Genomic DNA, 20986 nt, shown 5'->3' with positions numbered 1-20986 from the left:
TCTTAGGCGTTTATTCTAGAGAAATGAAAACCTATGTTCAGACAGAAACCTGCTCATAGCAGCTTTTTTGGAACAAAAGCTGGAAAAATGTAGACATCCTTCAATGGGTGGATGACTCAACAAACTGTAAGATTCACATAATATATACATAATATGTATCATACATATCCATAATGTATCCATATGTATACACATTTTAAGTGTGTGTAGTAGTTTAAGTATTTTTCAAATGCTTGGTGTTTGTTGTTTTGTATGTATTATTTTAACTTAGAGTTGAACTCTGCAATTATAATAACACACACAAAGATTTTAAAAAGTGATCACATATACCTACCTATAATTCAGGCAATTCAAAATTATTTTATTATCTACTAACACTTTTGAAATTTAAACAATATATCATGAAAATCAGTTATAAAGATAGGCTATATAAAAAAATACATATTTAATAATAATGTTGTACAGACATACACATCTTAAATGAGGAAACGCTGGAAGTATTCCTTTTAAAGTCAACAGTGAGATAAATGTGTCTACTACTGCCACTTCTATCCAACTGCTTTCAATGTCTCAATTGGTACAAAGCCAAGAGAGAAAGAGAAGAGAGCAATATCAGAGGCATAGATTAAAAAGGAGAGAAATAGCATTTACACAAGATACGGTTTATTCAGAAAAACTCTAGATAAATTATTAGAAATAAAAGACAAGTATAGCAAGGTGGTGGGATATAAGATTATCTGTCAGCTAAATTTCTATGTATCAGCAGCAATAAACCAGGAAATATAATTAAAGAAAAAAATACCCATACCGTGAAAATACTTAGCAATAAAAAAGATACATAAAATCTAGACGAATCTCCAAGAGATTACGCTGATTGCAAAAAATAATTCTAAAAGGTTACATGCCATATGATTTCACTTTTATATCATCTTTTAATAATAAAATTTTAGAAATGGAGAACAAATTAGTGGTTGTCAAAGTTCAATGACAGAGAGTGGGAGGTGGAGAGGAGTGTGTGGTTATAAAAGAATTATAAGGGATTCTTTTCTATTTTTTTATTTTTTTGTTTTTTAGGGACGCACCCACAGCATACGGAAGTTCTCAGGCTAGGGGATGAATCAGGGCCACAGCAACACCAGCTCTGAGCCGCATCTTCGAGCTATACCACAGCTCATGACAATGCTGAATCCCTGACTCACTGGGCGAGGCCAGGGATTGAACCTGCCTCCTCATGGATACTAGTCAGATTCACTTCTGTGCCACAACAGGAACTCTGAATATGAGGGATTCTGTGTTCTGTGTCTTAACTGTGGTGATGAATACATGAACCTACACATGAACCTATAATCCCTCATATTCTTTTATAACCATGCACTCCTCTCCACCTCCCACTCTCTGTCACTGAACTTTGGCAACAATTAATTTGTTCTCCATTTCTAAAATTTCATTATTAAAAGACGATATAAATTTTTTTCTATAAAATTATATAGAACTAAATATTCACACATGACACATGCATGAGAACACATAAAAGTGGGGAAATCTTTATACGAAAAAAAATTTATCTCCAGAGAAAACAGCAAGAGACATGAACACGTATTTCACAAAGAAGGAAAATCAAATGTCTAAGAAATGTTTGAAGAAATGTTAACCATCACTAATGATCAAGGATATACAAATCAAACTCAGAAGATATGGGAGTTCCCATTGTGGCTCAATGGGTTACAAACCTGACAGGTGTCCATGAGGATGCGGGTTCGATCCCTGGCCTCACTCAGTGGGTTAAGGATTCAGCATTGCCATAAGCTGTGGTTTAAGTCGCAGATGTGGGTCAGATCTCAGATTGATGTGGCTGTGGTGCAGGCTGGCAGCTGAAGCTCCAATTTGACCCCTAGCCTGGGAACTTCCGTATGCTGCAGGTGTGGCCCTAAAAAGCAAAGAAAAAAAAAAAAATCACAAGATATGATTACATACCTATTCAACTAGCAAAAATGATGAAAATACCAAGTATTGGAAATGACATGCATCTAACTTGATCTTTTATATACTGAGGATGGGAGTATAAAGTGGAAAACAATTCGATGCTGTTAGAGCATTCTACTAGGGTTCTACTAACCCTAATAGTAATATATCTGGAAGAAAGCACCAACAGAAAACATACAAAAATGACCTCAGCAGTAGTTCATAATACTAAAAATTTATTTTAAATAACTAATTAATTAGGGAACAAAATGAATGTGTATTATTTATGGTTCAATGATGATAGTCTATCATGATCCAAAGATTATGATTCTTCCAATTTTGTGCAGAGCTGTGGAACAGGTGAGAAGAGGAGAAGGTAAAGGAGAGGATAAAGAGAAAATAAATTAGTAACAGGAAGAGCTCTCAAATTTGGGCTAAGATACTAAGAAAACATCTCAGGAAGGACAAATATTAGGATTATACTGTTCCCCTAGACTTTTTTTTAATGGCCCTGGCATAAGGAAGTTCCTGGGCTAGGGATTGAACCAGATCTGCAGCTGAAGGCCTATGCCACAGCCATGGCGACAACAGATACAAGCTGCATCTGCCACCTATGATGAATCTTGTAGCAACATCAGGTCTCTAACTTGCTGTGCCACAAAAGGAACTTCATTTTTTTTTTTCTTGTTTCCCTAGACTTCTTTCTTCAGATAAATTTAATTTTAATCACTGATATCCTATACCCACTTCTAACATCTAATCAATATACCCATGGCAATAACCAATCCCAGTGCTGGACTGTTTGAAATAGTCAACAGCTGCTTTTACTGGTTTGATATAACTATACCTTCAATGGCTATCAGTGGCTTGGACTAAAAGGACAGGTATTATTTTAAGTGATAGTCTTTCTCAAACTATAGAACTGTCCTCTCTTCAAAATCAAATTGCAACAGGGGCCAAAGATAATAGAGCAAAACGTCACCTCATGATCAAGACAACAATCTCTGGAGTTCCTGCTGTGGTATAATGGGATCAGTGGCTTCTTCGGAGTGCTGGGATGCAGATTTGATCCCTGGCACACAGTGGGTTAGGGATATGGTGCTGCTGCAGCTGCAGCTTAGGTCTGATCCCTGGCCTAGGATCTCTATATGCCACAGGGTGGCCAAAGATGGAAAATAAAAACAAAAACAAAAACAAAACCAAAACCAAAAACACAACAGCCCCTGAGCAATCTTGCATTCTAGCTACTTTCTTACCTCAAGGGTCTCTGTATATGGTATATACAAGCAAGATGTAATGGTATAGAGCATTGTCTCTGGAACTAGAAGCTTAGGTTCATATCCTAGCTGCTCTGTTCATTCCTCATATTACACTCAACCCTCAAATCCAGCCCTATCTGCACAATGGGGACCATAACAGTAAAAAATAAATACAGTATGAGGATTAAATGTCTAAATATACGTAAAACTCTTAATACAGGATGTGCCATACAGGATTAATATAAGCTATTATTGCTATTGCTGTGGATGGCTCTTTTAAAGACTGATCATAGGTAAAATATTGCTTTTAGTGGTCTTCTCTATTTAAAATAAATTCTTCCCCTCTGCCCTGTTATTCTGCTTCCTTATACACATTTGTAATTATCTGTTTACTTGTCTCTATCTGTCTTTCCCTCTAGCCAGTGAGCTCCAATGGTGGCAGAGACCATGGCTGCCTTGTTTACCATTATGTTCCCAGTGCCTAAAACATAATAGAATCACAATAAATTTTGGTTGTCATAGTAAGGTGATATTTTTGTTACACAGGTATTTTCTTTTTCAGAGCAGTTAATCCCTCTCCATTAAGCAAAATATTTATGGGACAGATGACTGAAATTTTAATTTTTACTTCAACAAAACCATAAAAGAAGGAAAAAAGCAATCTTCATAGTCAGGAGGACTCCTGGGACAGAGTTTATTTATATGGATATTTTAGTCAAAGAAATACCCTAAGCCCTAACTAATTTTTTACTAGGCGAATAGAAATTTAGTTAACAGACTGCCAAGGCTGATTTTTTACAATAACTTATGCATCAAAAATGCTAAGGGGAATTGCCCCATTGTGGCTCAGCAGATTAAGAACCCGTCTAGAATCCATGAGGATGTGGGTTTGATTCCTGGCCTTGCTCAATGGGTTAAGGATCTGGCATTGCTGTGAGCTGCAGCACAGGTCACAGATGTGGTTTGGATCCTGTGTTGCTGTGGTTATGGTGTAGGCTGGCAGTTGCAGCTCTAATTCTACCCCCAGCATGGGAACTTCAATATGCTGCAAGTACAGCCCTAAAAGGTAAAAAAAAAAAAAAAAAATTTTAAGCTAAGACTACTGAAAATAGAGTCCAGGAAAAAAAATCCTTGATTTAGCGTTTTCAAACTGCACCCCCTACAGCCCCCGATAAAACCTATTCTAGGATATTTGATAATTTTTTCCTGCTTTACCATAATACCCTATACATATGAAGGATAAAATACACACACTTTCGATGGGTAATAATCATTAAGGAAAAAATACATTTTCACTCTAGACTATTTTAGAAAAAAATCTGCATTTGAGTTTTAACTCAGTTGCTACATACTCTAGAGAAAAATACTTTATTAAGAGAGGTAAATTCTGCAACTTCTATTAAAGTAACAAAAAAGAGGCAGAAAATAAATACTGAGATAAAACTGTCATGGGTAAACATATTCTGCTTCTAACATACTGAGTCACAACTAATTTTCAAATACTATACACAATAAAATCTTTACACTAATTCTTGTATATACTTCTACATTGTTATGTGGAATGCAACAAAAATTACATATAAAATCACCTACCTGCCTTTTTTTTAAAATTAATAATACTGTACCTTTGGAGTATATCCATAATTGAATGAAGCCATTTTTTCTGAGAGTCAGGAATTAAGGTCTGTGAATCTGTTATTCCTATATCAACAACACAAGTTCCAGGAGCTGAAAAGAAACTATCTTCTTCTTCATTTTCTTCTGTTATCAACCTAGCATCTCCTCCTCCAAATACAACTGCTGCACTTAATTTCTTATGCTAAAAAATGGAAAAAAAAAAAAAGAAAAATAGTAATGAAATAGCCACAACTGGCTTCTTAAATATATTCTTTAAGAATTTGATTTGGGAAGTAAAATAAAAGTAGAATTGGTTTTACTTCTTGAGAGGACAATCTGAGCTTCCACTTGGAGAAAATCCCTAGTTCACCAGGTACTACTGCAGCCCTGGAATCATCTCTAGTTCCTCATCACACAGTACTCTGGGCTTTCTTGAATGATTTTTCCACTTACCACATAAACTCCTAGAACTCTCATTTCAGCACACAATTCAACAGCTGTTTACTAACCAAACAAACTAGAACTTAAATGATAATTTTTGGTCTCATCCTGTATGTATTTACATAAAATTAATTAATAAGCCATTTATTAGATAATAAGAAATACTATAGTTGGAGCTCCTGTTGTGGCTTAGTGGTAAGGAACCCGACTAGTATCCATGAGGACTGCGGTTCAATCCCTGGCTTTGCTCAGTGCACTAAGGATCCAGCATTACCCAGAGCTGTGGTGTAGGTCGCAGACTCAGCTTGGATCCAGTGTTGCTGTGGCTGTGATGTAGGCTGGCAGCTATAGCTCTGATTTGCCTCCTGGCCTGGGAATTTCCATATGCCGCAGGTGTGGCCCTTAAAAAAAAAAAAAAAAAAAAAAAAAAAGGCAAAAAAAAAATACCATAGTCATATACATGAATACCTAAACACCAGGTAGGTTCAGGTGCCTGGGTAGGTCTTTTTTTCATGGATACTAGTCGGGTTCATTACCACTGAGCCGCAATGGGAACTTCCTTGGGCAGTTTTTTTATTCCATGTCATACTTCTACACAAAATCTCAAAAGGAAATGCATTAACACCTATTGATAACAGTAATAATTTATCCTAGTTTATAATATTTTCTTTAGGAAAGTTTAGCTTATTAACATCACCTGCTTGGCGTTTAGAAAGACAAATGTTTTCCCTTTGAAGATTTGCCTTCTTTCCTGCCGTCCCGACAGATCAATATTTTTACTTACGATAGCTGGTTCATCAACAGGTGGGTAAAACCTATAAAAAATAAAGTACATTCTAATTATATACTAAACTGCATGTATATCATTAAATTTGTTAATGGAATGGTAATCTAGGCACTAGAAAAGCTTACTTTCCATAATATCATAATATTTTTTTTTTCTTTTTTGAGATGCACATGCAGCATGTGGATGTTCCCAGGCCAGGCGTTGAATTGAAGCTGTAGATGGAGCCCATGTACAGCCACAGCCATGCCAGATCCAAGCTGCATCTGTAACCTATGCCAAGCTGTGGAAGCACCATTTCCAAACCCCAATTAGTGAGGGATTGAACTGGTATCTTCACACAGACATCGGGTCCTTAACCTGCTGAGCCAAATGGGAACTCCCCATTATATTTTTTAAAAATTAAGAGGTTTATCTGGGACAAAAGGACTGAAAACATCTAAATGCCTTTTCTAGAAATATGGTGACAGGTACCACACAGAATTAGAATGGTCTTTATTTTCTAAAAATACATACTGCAAGGGGAGACAATCATAATGACATATAATTAAACAAATATGAATCAAACAAGGCATATAAATTACACAAGGTTGAGAGAAACATCATCCATTAAAGATCAAATTTTATTAGCATGTTGTGTTTGTTTAGGAACCAACATGTATTACTAACGTTGATATTCCAATGCTATGGCTACCGCAAGTGTTTTATTATATATCTCTTTGCAGAAGCTCTGGAAATTTTCTTATTTTTTATTTCATTTTTTTAATTACTCAATGAATTTACCACATTTATAGTTGTACAACAATCATCAAATCCAATTTTATAGGATTTCCATCCAACATGGAAATTTTTAAATCTACATTTTGTCAGTTTAAATAAAATTTCCAAAGTGAGACTTAAAAATAGTCTTTTAGGGAGTTCCTGTCGTGGCACAGTGGAAACAAAACCAACTAGGAACCATGAGGTTGTGGGTTCAATCCCTGGCCCTGCTCAGTGGCTTAAGGATCTGGTGTTGCCGTGAGGTGTGGTGTAGGTTGCAGATGTGGCTCGGACCTGGCATTGCTATGGCTGTGGCATAGGCTGGCAGCTGGCTGTAGCTCCGATTAGACCCCTAGCCTGGGAACCTCCATATGCCATGGGTGCGGCCCTAAAAAGAAAAAAAAAAAAAGTCTTTTGGCTTTAACGTAACGTTACAAACACAACTTAATCATCCACGGAAACTAGGGAAAAGAATAGAGAAATAAAATCAACAGATAATTCTTAATCCTCTCATCATTTCATAGTTTCAACTTTCTATATAATGAGATCTTTTGTTACAACTATTCAAAATTGACCAGGCTTTTTTTTTTTTCTGGCCACAAGCATGGCATGCAAAAGTTCCCAGGCCAGGGAATGAATGTGTGTCAAAGTAGTGGCCCAAGCCACAGCAGTGACAAAGGTGGATCCTTACCTGCTGAGCTGACAGTGAACTTCCTGACAAGCCTTTTAATCGCTCTACTTTTTAGTAAAAATTACTAATGCTCATGATACAAAGGCTCAATATTGCTAAGGTGTCAGTTCTTCCCAATTTAATGTACAGATTAAATGCAATCCCCAGAATTCCCTGCCAGTACTTTTGTGGATATTAACAAACTGATTCTAAAGTTTATTTTATTTTATTTTGTCTTTTTAGGGCCACACCAGCAACATATGGAGGTTCCCAGGTTAGTGGTCAAATCAGAGCTGCGGCTGCTGGCTGACGCCACAGCTAGAGCCATGCCAGATCTGAGCCACATATGCAACCTATACCACAGCTTACAGCAACACTGGATCCTTAATCCACTGAGTGAGGCCGGGGATCAAACCTACATCCTCCTGGACACTAGTCAGGTTTGTTAACCGCTGAGCCATGAAAGGAACTCCTGATTCTAGAGTTCATATGAAAAGGCAAAAGATCCAGAAGAGCCAACACAATATTGAGGGAGAAAAACAAAGTTGAAGCACTAACACTACCTGAATTCAAGACTTAAATAAAGAGATAGTAATCAAGAGAGTGTGGTACAAGCAAAAAAAACAAATACATCGATGGAAGAGAACAGAGAGCCCAGAAACGGACTCACATAAATACAGTCAATGATCTTTTACAATTCAGCTAAGGCAGTACAATGGAGCTTAGACACTGTTTTCTATAAATGGTGATGGAACTGGACATTCACATGCAAAAAAAAAAATGAATCTAGACTCAGATATTTTGCTCTTCACAAAAATTAACTCAAAATGGATCATAGACTTAAATGCAAAATGCATATAAAACTCCTACATGATAACATAGGAGAATCTAGATGAACTTGGGTATGAAAATAACTTTTTAGATATAACACTATGATCTATGGAAAGAAACTACATTTCTTAAGAGTTCCTGTTGTGGCTCAGTGGTTAATGAACCAGACTAGTATCCATGAGGATGCGGGTTTGAGCCCTGGCCTCTCTCAGTGGGTTAAGGATCTGGTCCCTGAGCTATTGTGTAGATCACAGTCATGGCTCGGATTCCGTGTGGCTGTGGCATAGGCTAGCAGCTACAGCTCCAATTCGACCCCTAGCCTGGGAACTTCCATATGCTGTGAGTGTGGCTCTAAAAAAAAAAGAAAGAAAGAAACTACATTTCTTTAACAAGCACCTATTATGTCAAAAAACATGCTCGGACTCTGTGTAACCATTACCGTTAAGACTAATACATATACTAACACTACTAAATACTTAAACACTTGGCAGGACAGGTTATTAGTCTCATCTTTCAAAGGAAGTAACTGACATTCAGAAGAAATAAGCTCAATTCACAAGGCTACAGTGTTGTAAACATTCTGGCCCAGGACTCTGTGGCTTCAAAACAGAGTTGCTGCAACCCTTCCAGGGGTACTGCAAACATGATACCCAGTGCTAGCATATGTGCTCTACCTCTGTCATTACTGTCCCTCAATATTTTCTTTTATTTTTATTATTTATTTATTTATTTTAATTTTTGCCTTTTAGGGCCACACTAGTGGCATGTGGAGGTTCCCAGGCTAGGGGTCAAATTGGAGATACGGCTGCCAGCCTACACCACAGCCACAGCAACTCGGGATCTGAGCCACATCTGTGAACTACACCACAGCTCACAGCAATGCCAGTTCCTTAACCCACTGAGTGAGGCCAGGGATCAAACCTGCAACCTCATGGTTCCTATGTGGATTTGTTTCCACTGTGCCACAATGGGAACTCCCAATATTTTTTTTTAAATACTGGCACATATGTAACATTTGTTTCACTAAGAAAACAACCAACAAAGAATTGTTGGGATAAGCATTGAGGTCCTACTGTACAGGACCCATGTACACTCTCTTGAGACACAGGAACAGAACTATGTCCACTCTCTTGAGACAGAACATGATGGAAGACAGTATGAATAAAAGAATGTGTGTGTGTGTGTGTGTGTGTGTGTGTGTGTGTGTGTGTGTGTGTCTACAACTGGGTTACTGTTTTGTATAGCAGAAACTGACACAACACTAAATCACTATAATTAAAAAAAAGAAAAAAAGAATTATTGGGGACCTTTCTTTACACACGAACAAAAAAATTTCATGAGTAACGCTGAACTGTAACATTACATCCTGAAAGTTATTAAAGAAGGGATTAACCTAAATAAAACCAGTGTTATCATATTTCATATGTCATACTTACTATATTTAAAATACAACATACCTTTCAATTTCTGGAGGGTGTTTCTTAGACTGAACTGCTTTAAGAAATTCAGTAAAATATTCTGGCTTTACAATTGGACGCCCGCAAATGAGTGCACATATTGTCTAAAAAGGAAAAAAACATGCGAATACATATATGCATACCCTGGCATTTTTAAAGAAAAGTTTTAAGTTATAGACTACAAAGATACTGTTCTATTCTGTTTTTCCTCTTGTCTCTCTAAATTTATAAAGGTGCCTTAGAAGTCAGTATCTGGTCACTGCTTAGTTTTAGTATACAAATCCCTATGTAATCATTTGATTTTAAGAAGCCACCGATTACAATATTAATCTTAAAACTGCTTTGGGTGGTGGGACTGAACAACATAAATACAAGTCAATTTAAAAAATATACCTATTTTGGGAGTACCCGTCGTGGCGCAGCGGAAACAAATCTGACTAGGAACCATGAGGTTGCGGGTTCGATCCCTGGCCTCGCTCAGTGGGTAAAGGATCTGGCCTTGCTGTGAGCTGTGGTGTAGGTCACAGATGTGGCTCAGATCTGGTGTTGCTGTGGCATAGGTCATCGGCTATGGCTCTAATTAGACCCCTAGCCTGGAAACCTCCATATGCCACAGGTGCGGCCCTAAAAAGATAAAAAAATAAATAAAAGTATACCTATTTTAAAAACATTAAAATGTGTATTTTTGAATTAAATATCTTCTATGCCCTAGAGAAGATAATATCAAGAGATAAATATGACAGAGAAGCCCTTTTCAGTCTAACTGCCTTTTAAGCAAATTATAATTATGGAATAAAGTCTTTTTAAGAAGTAAATACAGGAATAACTGTTTGGGGTTGGATAAAAACTCAAATTGAGTATATACAGATGGGGCAGGGGAGAAATTTCAACCAGCAAGTAAATCAAGCTATAAGCCTTAAGTAAGATGTATCCACAAAATCTGAGGAAGTTTTTAAAAAACTGCCATTGGCAATGAAAATAAGAAAATTCAGCATAATCCTAGGAAATAGTCCAACTAAAGAATCTGTAAGTATGTTTATAATAAACACAGGGAATTACCTAAATGTAAGCAAACAACTTAGGGTATCTCTCAAGAGTGGAATCTGAAAGCTACCAACCTAAAACATGAATGAAATAATTGACTTCTAGCTTAAAGAAGTAATATGCAAGTCAACACTGGACTGAGTAAGCTCCAATATATGTGGTGCTGGGCAAAGGATTCAATTGCCCCATGCCTCGGTTTCCTCCTCAGAAAATAAAAATTGAACTGAATGCTCTTTAGGTTCCCTTTCGGTTCTAACATTCAATGATTTTAAACATTAAGCTGTATTTTTGGAAAACTTGCTAAAAAAAAGGAGAAAATGACAAAATATTTTTGGCACATGACTGATCAGAGATACTGAAAAAGGAGTATTGCTCCGCAAGCCTTTGTTGGTGTATATCCAGTACTCTCTCATGTCCAGGGACTGGGCAGCCATTAGCATCCCAGTCACCATGATAGTGTATAGACTCAGTACAGTATCTTTCAAAACCATCTAACTGCCTTTGCTCTTATTTCATACCCACCAAGCAAGGGCAAAATTACCTATTTCATTTTTCAGGGAACTTGATATCTTTAAAGGGACCATACTGAAGTCTGTACATAAATATTCTGGTCACCACAAAGGTGCATCCCTACTATAAATGAATAAATGGACATTTTGATTTATGAATCTGTTACCTCAGTTTATTAGCATAAACTAATACTCAGGAGGCTAATCACTACGTTGAATTTATAAATCGATTACGTGAACTTACAAAGATGAAAGGATTCTTGACCAGAGATAACCCCACCAAGACGCAAGTTTAACATGAGGTTCATCCTTTCTCTATGACACTTCTTTAGCTATAATACACATATTCTAATTTAATTAACTCTACATTAAAGGATTTTGGTAGCATCTAATAAATAAATCTAAATATTTGCTGCTTTTCACTATAGATAATAACCTAAAAAAACTCACACATCTATAGTCAACCTGTTTGAAAAGAGATTAATCACCTCTCAATGCCATCCTTCAATTAGTTTTGGATTAACCAAATCTGATGAAGATGCAACATCTGAAAACATACCAAAATATATCACTGTTTCAATGAATAATCAGCATCTTCTAAAGGTACATATCTACCTATCTCCATAAAGTGATACGTAAAGGTAATATTAAACTATGAGAACTTTAAGTCTCTGTGATTAGGGCCTAAAATCAAATAAAAACTAAATGAAAGAGTCTGAGAACATGAGATGCTATCAGAGACTGAAGGAAAACAACCTGATAGAAAAGATATGAGCTGCTAACTTTAAAGGTTAATAGTTGCTCTCTAATTGCTTACTCTTAGACTGAAAACACAAACTATGCGCTGTCATAACGTCCTGGCCAAAGGGTAAGAGAAATCATTTTTAAAATGCTAAATCAAAACTTGAAATATAATTTTATGTACTATTGCTTGCTCCAAATAATAAACATGTTTTCCAAAAACACTCTTCTAGCCTATATTGTAGGCATAGGGTTGGCTGGCATATATGCATCTACAACTAACAGTTTTAAAGTAAATAACTTTACAGTATATAGTGGATAAATGAGTCAGTTTAAAATCACGCAGCTTATTTTAACATAATAACAAGGCATTCAACCTACTTTAATGGTAACTTTAACTGATACCATGACAAGGTGTGTACATTCCTCTGTCCAATTGTTCATAGTAAGTCCTCCAAGTTGCAATATAGTTTGACTTAAAGCAGTTTTCCCAGAGACATCTAAACAAGAAGAGCAGGCAACCAAAGGTTCATACTCTACTCTGTAAATAAGAAAAAGTTATATAAAGTTATCAAAATTATAGAAATGGCAACTTATGGTACTTTAAGCTCACATCACATGTTGTTATTTTGATTTTTGTGTGTTACTATAAACCTTCTAACTTGCAAAATTATCACTTCCTAAGTTTTAAGTCACAATTTTTTACATTATACTTGGACCTATGCAGACTCAAACCTATGTAGCTCTTGTTAAGGCTCTCAGGGCCCACTTGAACTCTTGTTACTATCTATGATTAACAAAACACACTAACCACATGATATACAAAGTTCACTAGTGTGCTAAGTAGTAACTAAATAGACTGGTTCCAATTCATTATCCATAAATATCTTTTTCCTTTAGAACTTGAATGGTGTAAAATAAAGCTGCTCAATTTAATGTTAACTAGAAAATTCTTACCTGAATTTACTTTTAAACACTCCAAAGGTAACTCTATCCCCTGTCTTCAAAGTTTGGGAAAAGTCAGTCCGCATTTTTTCCTCATTAACAAAGGTACCATACTTAGAATTATCTTTTATTGTCAATATAGGGATTTCATCTGTTTGACTCTGAAAAAAAATCAGTAATATCAAAAATTAAATAATTTTAAAGTCTCTTACCATACAGTAAATATTATCCCCAGAGGAAAAGGTTTCAAAAGAAAAAGCTGATAACTTTTGGAATAGTGACAGGTGGCTGACCTTCCAACACAATGAGGCAACACAGTTACTGTTCTGGTTGCATATGAAGAATGATCATTCAAGGAGCAATTAAAGAAAGATATCTTAATTTCAGAATCATTCCTCTTAGAGCATACATTTTCTTTATTTCTGTAAGTCAGTGGAGATTTTTCTGACCTGTCAATTTGAGAATTGTTTGTTTTTGCACAGACTGTTCCATGTATAACATGCCAATATCATTCCTAAGGTTTTTCTTTGTTTTGTTTTTTTGTTTTTTGTCTTTCTGTCTTTTTAGGGCCACACCCGAGGCACATGGAGGTTCCCAGGCTAGGGTCCAATTGGAGCTGTAGTCACTGGCCTATGCCATAGCCATAGTAACACCAGATCCTAGCCAAGTCTGTGACCTACACCACAGCTCCGGAGATGCTGGATCCTTGAACCACTGAGTGAGGCCAGGGATTGAACTTGCAACCTCATGGTTCCTAGTTGGATTTGTTTCTGCTGCGCCACGATGGGAACTCCAGGTTTTTGTTTTTACTTTTTTTTTTTTTTAACAGTATCAAAATCACATAGTAAAAATCAGTCCAATGAGAAAAGGCTAGAGGGTCTGACTTCCACCAAGTTTATTTTTTCTTTAGGAATTTTGACTATAATAGTTTTCTATATCTAAAAGAATTCAGGGAGTTCCTGTTGTGTCTCAGCAGGTTACAAACCAGACTACTACCCATGAGGATGTGGGTTTGATTCCTGGCCTTGCTCAGTGGGTTAAGGATCTGGTGTTGCCATGAGCTGTGGTGTAGGTCACAGACATGACTTGGATCCTGAGTTGCTGTGGCTATGGCTGTGACTGGCAGCTACAGCTCCATTTCGACCCCTAGCCGGGCAACTTCCATATGCTGCAAGTGGCCACTCTAAAAGGCAAAAAAAATTAAAAAAAAAAAATAATAAATAAATAAATAAATAAAAATAATGGAATCCAGTCACAAAACCTAAATATCACTGAACAAATCCAGCATTTGCCAAAATGTAGTCTTTGCTCAAAACAACAGCTTTTCTTCTTATTACCACCAGCATTACCATTGAGCACAGCTATTTGTATACATTTGTATTACTTTTATAACCCATCTTTTTATTAAAAGAATCAACACACCCAAACAAACTCAAAGCCAATCAAAAGAGCTGGGGGAGTTCCAGTCATGGCTCAGCAGAAACAAATGTGAGTATCCACAAGGACACGGGTTTGATCCCCGGCTTCTCTCAGTGGGTTAAGGATCCCGTGTTGCCATAGCTGTGGTGAAGGTCTCAGATGCAGCTCGGATCTGTAATTGCTGTGGCTGTGGTGTAGGCCAGTGACTCAGCTCCAATTTGTCCCCTAGTCTGAGAACCTCTATAGGCCACAGGTACAGCCCTAAAAAGACAAACAATCAAAAAAAAAAACAAAAACAAAAACAAAAAAAACCAAAAAAAACTGTGGGGCATATACAACAGCTATTTCCCCTACTAAAACAAATCAATTCCCCTTGCAAAAACCTAAGATATAATGGAAATACCAGTGTTCACCTGGCTACATAAACTCTTTAAAGATGGTCTAGTCACCGCTCTATCCTCAGGCTTGGCACAGTGATTGACACACAGTAAGCACTCAATAAATGTTCAAGTAAAGAAACAGAAATACGTTGTACTTCCTGAGTTTCTAAATCACTACAGCAAACAGTAAAATACTGAAACAGAAACTTCAAATTTCAAATACCACCGGTACCACTACCAAAATACAACTCTTTAATTTTGTTAATAAAAAAAAAAAACTAACAGCCCTATGAAATGAAAAGTCTCTCAAACTCTCTCTTACATATACACCAAGGTATATCATGTATATTTCAATCCCCTTACTATAAGCTAGTGAAATAAAATTAGTAACTTACCAGGTTGGTTATAGAAAAGTTAGCAGTTAATATAGCATGATTTCGACTGATTGATTGATCATCTTCAATTAAAATGTCACAATTTTTCCTTCCAACAATGTACTCAACACCAGTCAAAAGTCTGTATGGGTCTAAGAATTTTTTAAAAAAATAAATTAACAGATCCATACACAACCATGTATTTATAAGTATGACAAACAATTAAGTATTTTTATTTTGCTATCTAAATGCTGACAAACAACTTCATGTAAATCAAATTTGTGTTTTCTAGTAAAGCCTCACTGAAGGATGCAAATCTGTATAGACGGAAAGCTCAACCTTTTGTCTAAAGAGAAAACAATATTGAAAACTGTCAATGCTTGCCCAAATTAAAAATTTAATGCATTACAAAACAAAATCACAACAGTATGTTTAGAACCTAGTATGGTAAAGTATGGTACTGGATCAAGAGTAAAAAATAGGAGTTCCTGTCATGGCTCAGTGGTTAAAGAATTCGACTAGGAACCATGAGGTTTAGGGTCTGATCCCTGGCCTCACTCAGTGGGTTAAGGATCTGGTGTTGCCCTGAGCTGTGGTTTAGGCCACAGATGAGGCTTGGATCCCACGTTGCTGCGGCTCTGGGGTACGCCTAGCAGCTATAGCTCTGATCAGACCCCTAGCCTGGGAATCTCCATATGCTGAGGGAGTAGCCCTAGAAAAGGCAAAAAAAAAAAAAAGAATGAAAAATGTAGATCAATCAATGCACAAAAATTCCAGACCAAAGTGAAGTGCATATATTGGGTAATTTTTTTTTTTTCTGTTAAGGTAGATTTAAGAACAATGGCAGAGTGTATTAGTTTTTAAAAATTTTGGAAATCACAAATTGTTGGAGTCATAGCATGTATGCTGGAGTTTAGTCTTGGAGCACTGCAGTTGTAGAATGATGAAGATAAACAAGACAAGTAGCAAAGAGTCCAGGTAAGCTTTGACCAGATTTGGAACACATTTTGTTAACCAGATTCTTAACCTAGGGTGGACTCTTTCAACAAAAAACCTGTGTAGGTTTACTCACATTTTTCCTAGAAGTATGGACCCCATAGCTTCCATTAGATTCAATATCCTCCAAAAGTTTAAGAATGCCACCTACTGGCACTAGTGGCATTTTACTTCTACTACCACCCTAAAGGACACAAGGAGACAGTCACAGGCTACAACTGTTCCTGGAAACTGTTCCTACTTGTCTACCACAGTTTATGTTCTATCTCTGCAATGCTCCAAGTCCACAGCAATGCCTTGATCTTTATAATATTTTTATTTTGAGTCTTTATAATATTTTTAAGTCTATAAATACTATGAGATGTTATTAGAGTATTTTTCCATTTGTTTGGTCCTCTCCACACTTCCTGACATTGTCAGTCAATTGAGTCTGCACATAGATTTTTTTTTTTTTGTCTTTTTGCTATTTCTTGGGAGATTTTTTTTTTTTCAACCATAACGTACACTTTCTGAAGGCAAGACCAATCATAGGCTAACCCTGTTTATCTATGAACTAATAAGTGCTTACACAGAGTAGGCAAGCAATTAACATGAGATTACCATTTTCCATTCTTAGAAATAAAAAAAAAGAAAAACAATTTTTTTCAGTTGTTCTGATGACAAAATGGAAAAAGGCTCTGAAACAAAACCGAAAGTACGCTTTCCCGTGGTTGCCATTTACCCAAGTCATCTTCGTGGCTATTTACAAAAACAATGTGTTCAAAACGGAGTCATCAGTTGCCACTGTGTTTTCTAGCTTGGGTTAACTTATTCTGGGTATTTCTTCAAAAGCCTAAAACACTGGGAGTCACAACAGGTACCCCTGCTAAGGATTAATCCTGCAGACCATCTAAGCCAGGATCAGAGCAGCTGGTCCCGTCAGTGGCTTTGGTCCTAACCGTGGAGTACCCCGGCGGCCGACCCGGCGGTCCCTGGCCGCCCAGCGCCGCACACCTACTCCCCTGCCCAATTTAAAGCCTGTTTCGCAAGCACTGCGCTGCCGAGGAAAACAGCGCGATCCCCACACAACAAATGCGCCGTTTTTCCGCATCAGCCCTCCGGCCTCCCAGGGCGAGAACGAAGAACAGCCCAGAAGGCGGCGAAAGAGGCGAGAACGGACCGGAAACATCGCTCTGCAAACCCTCTGCCTACTGCAGCTGCTCCAGGGAAATCCGTCCCTAGACATTTCCCTTCCGCCCTTACCTCGGGCCGAGGCCGCGGCAGGAATCAGCTTCCACATGGTCCTGGATCCTCAGGGTTGGATCCGACATGCAGCAGCGTGACCGCAGCGACCGACGTGCGTGGCCGTAGCGCCCGCAGTCGGCGCGGACTCTGAGACGTGCGCGCTCCCGGGAGCCGGGCGGGCCTAAAAAGAGGAGGGAAAGGGGAATCAGACTTGGACGCCTGGTCGCCACCTGGTGGTTAGGAAAGAAACAGCTCAACCTGTATTAAACTGGATATCTTGCATGTATGTGCATAACTGATGCACTTTGCTGTACACCTAAAACTAACACAAAACTGTAAGTCAACTACACTCCAATGAAATTTTAAACATAATTAAATAGTATTTACTTTATCTCTGAATGAAAAAAATTAAAGCTGTTCGATGAACACTACAAAGTAAACACCCTAGAGTATACTTCTGATTAGATAATTTCTGGTTCTCAGAAGCATTGTCTAATGGAGTTTCCTGGTGGCTCAGTGGGTTAAGGATATGGCGTTGTCTCTGCTGTGGCTTGGGTCTCTGCTGTGGTGCAAGTTCCATACCTGACCTGGGAACTTCCACTTGGCCATGGGTGCAGAAAAATAAAAGCTAGATTTCCATTCTCTGTTATGAACATAAATATGAAAACCCTATACACAAAATTAGTGAATTGAGTTAGGTGGTATATAAAAAGGACAATCATGGCTAAGTGGGGCTTATTTCAGAAATATAAAGGAGGATGTTAACTGGAGGGAAAATAAATGTAATTCATCAGAATAACAGAAAAAGTGGGGAAAATCATGATCATGGTAGTTGTAGTAAAATCATTTGATAAAATTCAGCATCCATCCATTTATTCTCAGCAAAATAGGAATAAAGGGAACATCCTTGATCTGATAAAGAGCACCTACAAAAAAACCCTGCTGATTTCATTATATTTAAGGTAAATTATTTAATCTTTTCCCCAGCACTAGGAATGAAATAAGAACACTTTTGCTCTTACTGCTTATTTTCAACATGGTTTTAGATGTTCTAATCAATGCAATCAAGGGGAAAAGGATTGGAAAGGAAGAAATACCGGTCATTATTCACAATGACATGATAATGTACACTGAAAATCTAAAAGAATTGAAAAGTGAATTTAATAAGGTCACTGAATACCATGTCTAAAATATTCAATTGTGTACCTTTATTCCAGAAAATAAGTAGAAAATGATATTTAAATAATTATAATAGTACCAACAGTCATCAAATACTTTGTTAGAAATCTATCAAAGATGTGATACAGAACATTATTGACTACAAAATATTACTGACACAAATTAAAATAAATCCTAAATAAATGCAGGACAACATGCCATGTTCATGGACTGTTAAGATGTCATTTCTCCCAAAATTGATCTATAGATCCAATGCAACTACAATAAAGTCTCAGAAGATACTCTGAGTGGAAATTGTCAAGAAGTTTCTAAAATCTATATGGAAATGCAAAGGCTGAGAATAGCCAAGGAAATTTTGAAGAATAAATCTGGAGTACTTATAACCACCAAATATCAAGATGTATTATTATAAAGTTAGTTATTGTCAGTGTTCTATTGGCACAAGGATAGGAAATAGGCAAATGTGTCAAAATAGACCTTAAAAAGTTCTACACATGTAATGTGATTTTTCAAAAGTGATATTTCAGAGCAATGGAAGAAAGTTTTTCTTTTTTTCAATAAATGGTCCTGGGGATATTAGTTAACACTACAGAGGAAATAAAGACTGACCCCATATCTCACACACATACGAACTTTCAAATATACAAAACAGTATCATTACCTATAGTTATTGTGTTGTATGTTACATTATAGCTGGAAATTGTACACTTTTTAAAATTTACTATCTTGCCTATGCAATTTCAGAGGCTCCCCTGTGGCCTTTTCTACTTTGATAGCTCTTACCCCTTAGGCCAAAGAACTGGACTGATATGGGTGCTGTACTAACTACCAAATATGTCCATTCCAATCATACATTTGGGAACTGGGGCAGTAATCACTAGGTAGGTACCTGTGCTCAGTAGACCTATTTATGCCCCACATGGAAAAAAATTCCATTTATTATCTGACTCCTGTATAACTGTGGGCCATGATAATACTTTGGGTTCCTAGATAACAGCAATGATTATATCCAAGAATCCTCAAAATATTTAAGCATTCCTTTTTCCTCAGTGTATGATTTCCCAGGGAAACGGCAATTGGTCCTTTTAGGGAAGGACTGAGGGTAAAGTGAGCATGTGTGGGGAAATTACTACCATATATTCTCACCGTAGTGTTGCAGAGTCCTACCTTGCAATTCTTCCTCTTCTTCAGTAAATGGGTTCTAGTAAAGTAGCTGAAATCAGGAAACTGGGTAAGAGACTGTGACTTTTTATTGAGTCTGCTGCTTTCAGCCTTATGCCACTCATCCTTGATTTCTTCTCATTTTATAGTTTGAGCATGCCCTTGTTGGCTAGCTTCTATCTTTTCTCCTAGGCATGCCATATTCTATTAATCATTTTCAGAGGTGGGGATCTCTGACTGCCACGCCTATCTTGCCACTCATTTGGATAGTTTTTCTCTTCTGATGGTTAAATGCTGCCACCTTGCCTCTGTTGTTTCAGATATAATTTCTGTGAACCCAGCCTTGCTGCTATCTGTGAACACAGTTCTGTAACAATATCTTTTATCATCATCCATGAAGTACAAGGAGAGCCATTGCTGAGCTTCTCAGTGATGTTGGTGCCCCTCTCACCAGAGAATTCCTAGTCACTTCGATAAATGGAGAATCTGAATTGGAACTTTGTTACCTGGGGAGTTTTCTCTTCCCTGCTTTGCAAAATCTCTCCTAGGTCAGGATCATCTCATATGACTGCCCATCCTCTATACTCCCTTCTATTGTTTCTAATTGCAGGTATATCCATGTCACTTGACCATATTCATTGAGGACATTGCCATCCATATGAGAGTTTTCTTTTCACCCCAACTACTACCATCATTCTCAAGTAATTGTAAGACATAGCTGGAAGATGTAGTCTACCAACTAGGGTCACATTTATTTGACTTTCAACTCCTGTGGTTTTTTGTTTTTTTTTTTTGTTTTTTTTGTTTTTTTGCCTTTTCTAGGGCCACTCCCATGGCGTATGGAGGTTCCCAGACTAGGGGTCGAATCGGAGCTGTAGCTGCTGGCCTACACCACAGCCATAGCAACGCAGGATCCTAGCCGCATCTGCAACCTACACCACAGCTCATGGCAATGCCGGATCCTTAACCCACTGAGTGAGGCCAACCTCATTGTTCGAAGTCGGGTTCATTAACCACTGAGCCATGACGGAACTCCTGGTTTTCATTTTGCCTCACACACACTACATCTTTAATGGTCACAATTATCTCTCTCTCTCTAGCTTTTTTTTTTTTTTTCTATTTTGGGGCTGTACCCACTGCATATGGAGTTTCCCAGGGGTCCAGTTGGAGCCACAGCCACAGCAATGTGGGATCCAAGCTGCATTTGCGACATATACCACAGCTCACCGCAATG

At 37.4% G+C, this 20986-nt stretch overlaps 1 protein-coding gene across 5 annotated transcripts in view; it reads right to left on the bottom strand.

Moving 5' to 3' along the window:
• NBN (nibrin) overlaps positions 1–17595 on the bottom strand; it is a 64727-nt gene extending 47132 nt beyond the window's left edge. For 3 of the 5 annotated variants that reach the window (XR_014843018.1, XM_021089136.2, XM_021089137.2), the window contains exons 1-7: positions 17431–17549; positions 15214–15344; positions 13032–13180; positions 12456–12615; positions 9781–9884; positions 5977–6094; positions 4847–5040 (exon numbers count right to left, since the gene is read on the bottom strand). Coding sequence is in view for 4 of the 5 variants with exons in the window: in XM_021089136.2 (XP_020944795.1) it covers positions 4847–5040; positions 5977–6094; positions 9781–9884; positions 12456–12615; positions 13032–13180; positions 15214–15344; positions 17431–17467 (893 nt within the window). In the remaining variant the exon portion in view is untranslated. Of the gene's footprint in view, positions 1–4846; positions 5041–5976; positions 6095–9780; positions 9885–12455; positions 12616–13031; positions 13181–15213; positions 15345–17430 lie in introns of all 5 variants that reach the window. The other 2 variants (XM_021089138.2, XM_085021104.1) reach the window with 1 other exon arrangement.
• Between the last annotated feature and the right edge of the window lie 3391 nt (positions 17596–20986).

This window comes from Sus scrofa, chromosome 4 (genome assembly GCF_054392235.1).
Source record: "Sus scrofa isolate SSC_HxYL_T2T_F1_AM1 chromosome 4, Sscrofa_HxYL_maternal_Yorkshire_Landrace_v2.0, whole genome shotgun sequence".
In the NCBI taxonomy this organism is placed as follows: Eukaryota; Metazoa; Chordata; class Mammalia; order Artiodactyla; family Suidae; genus Sus; species Sus scrofa.
This window is presented reverse-complemented; position numbering and strand designations above follow the sequence as displayed.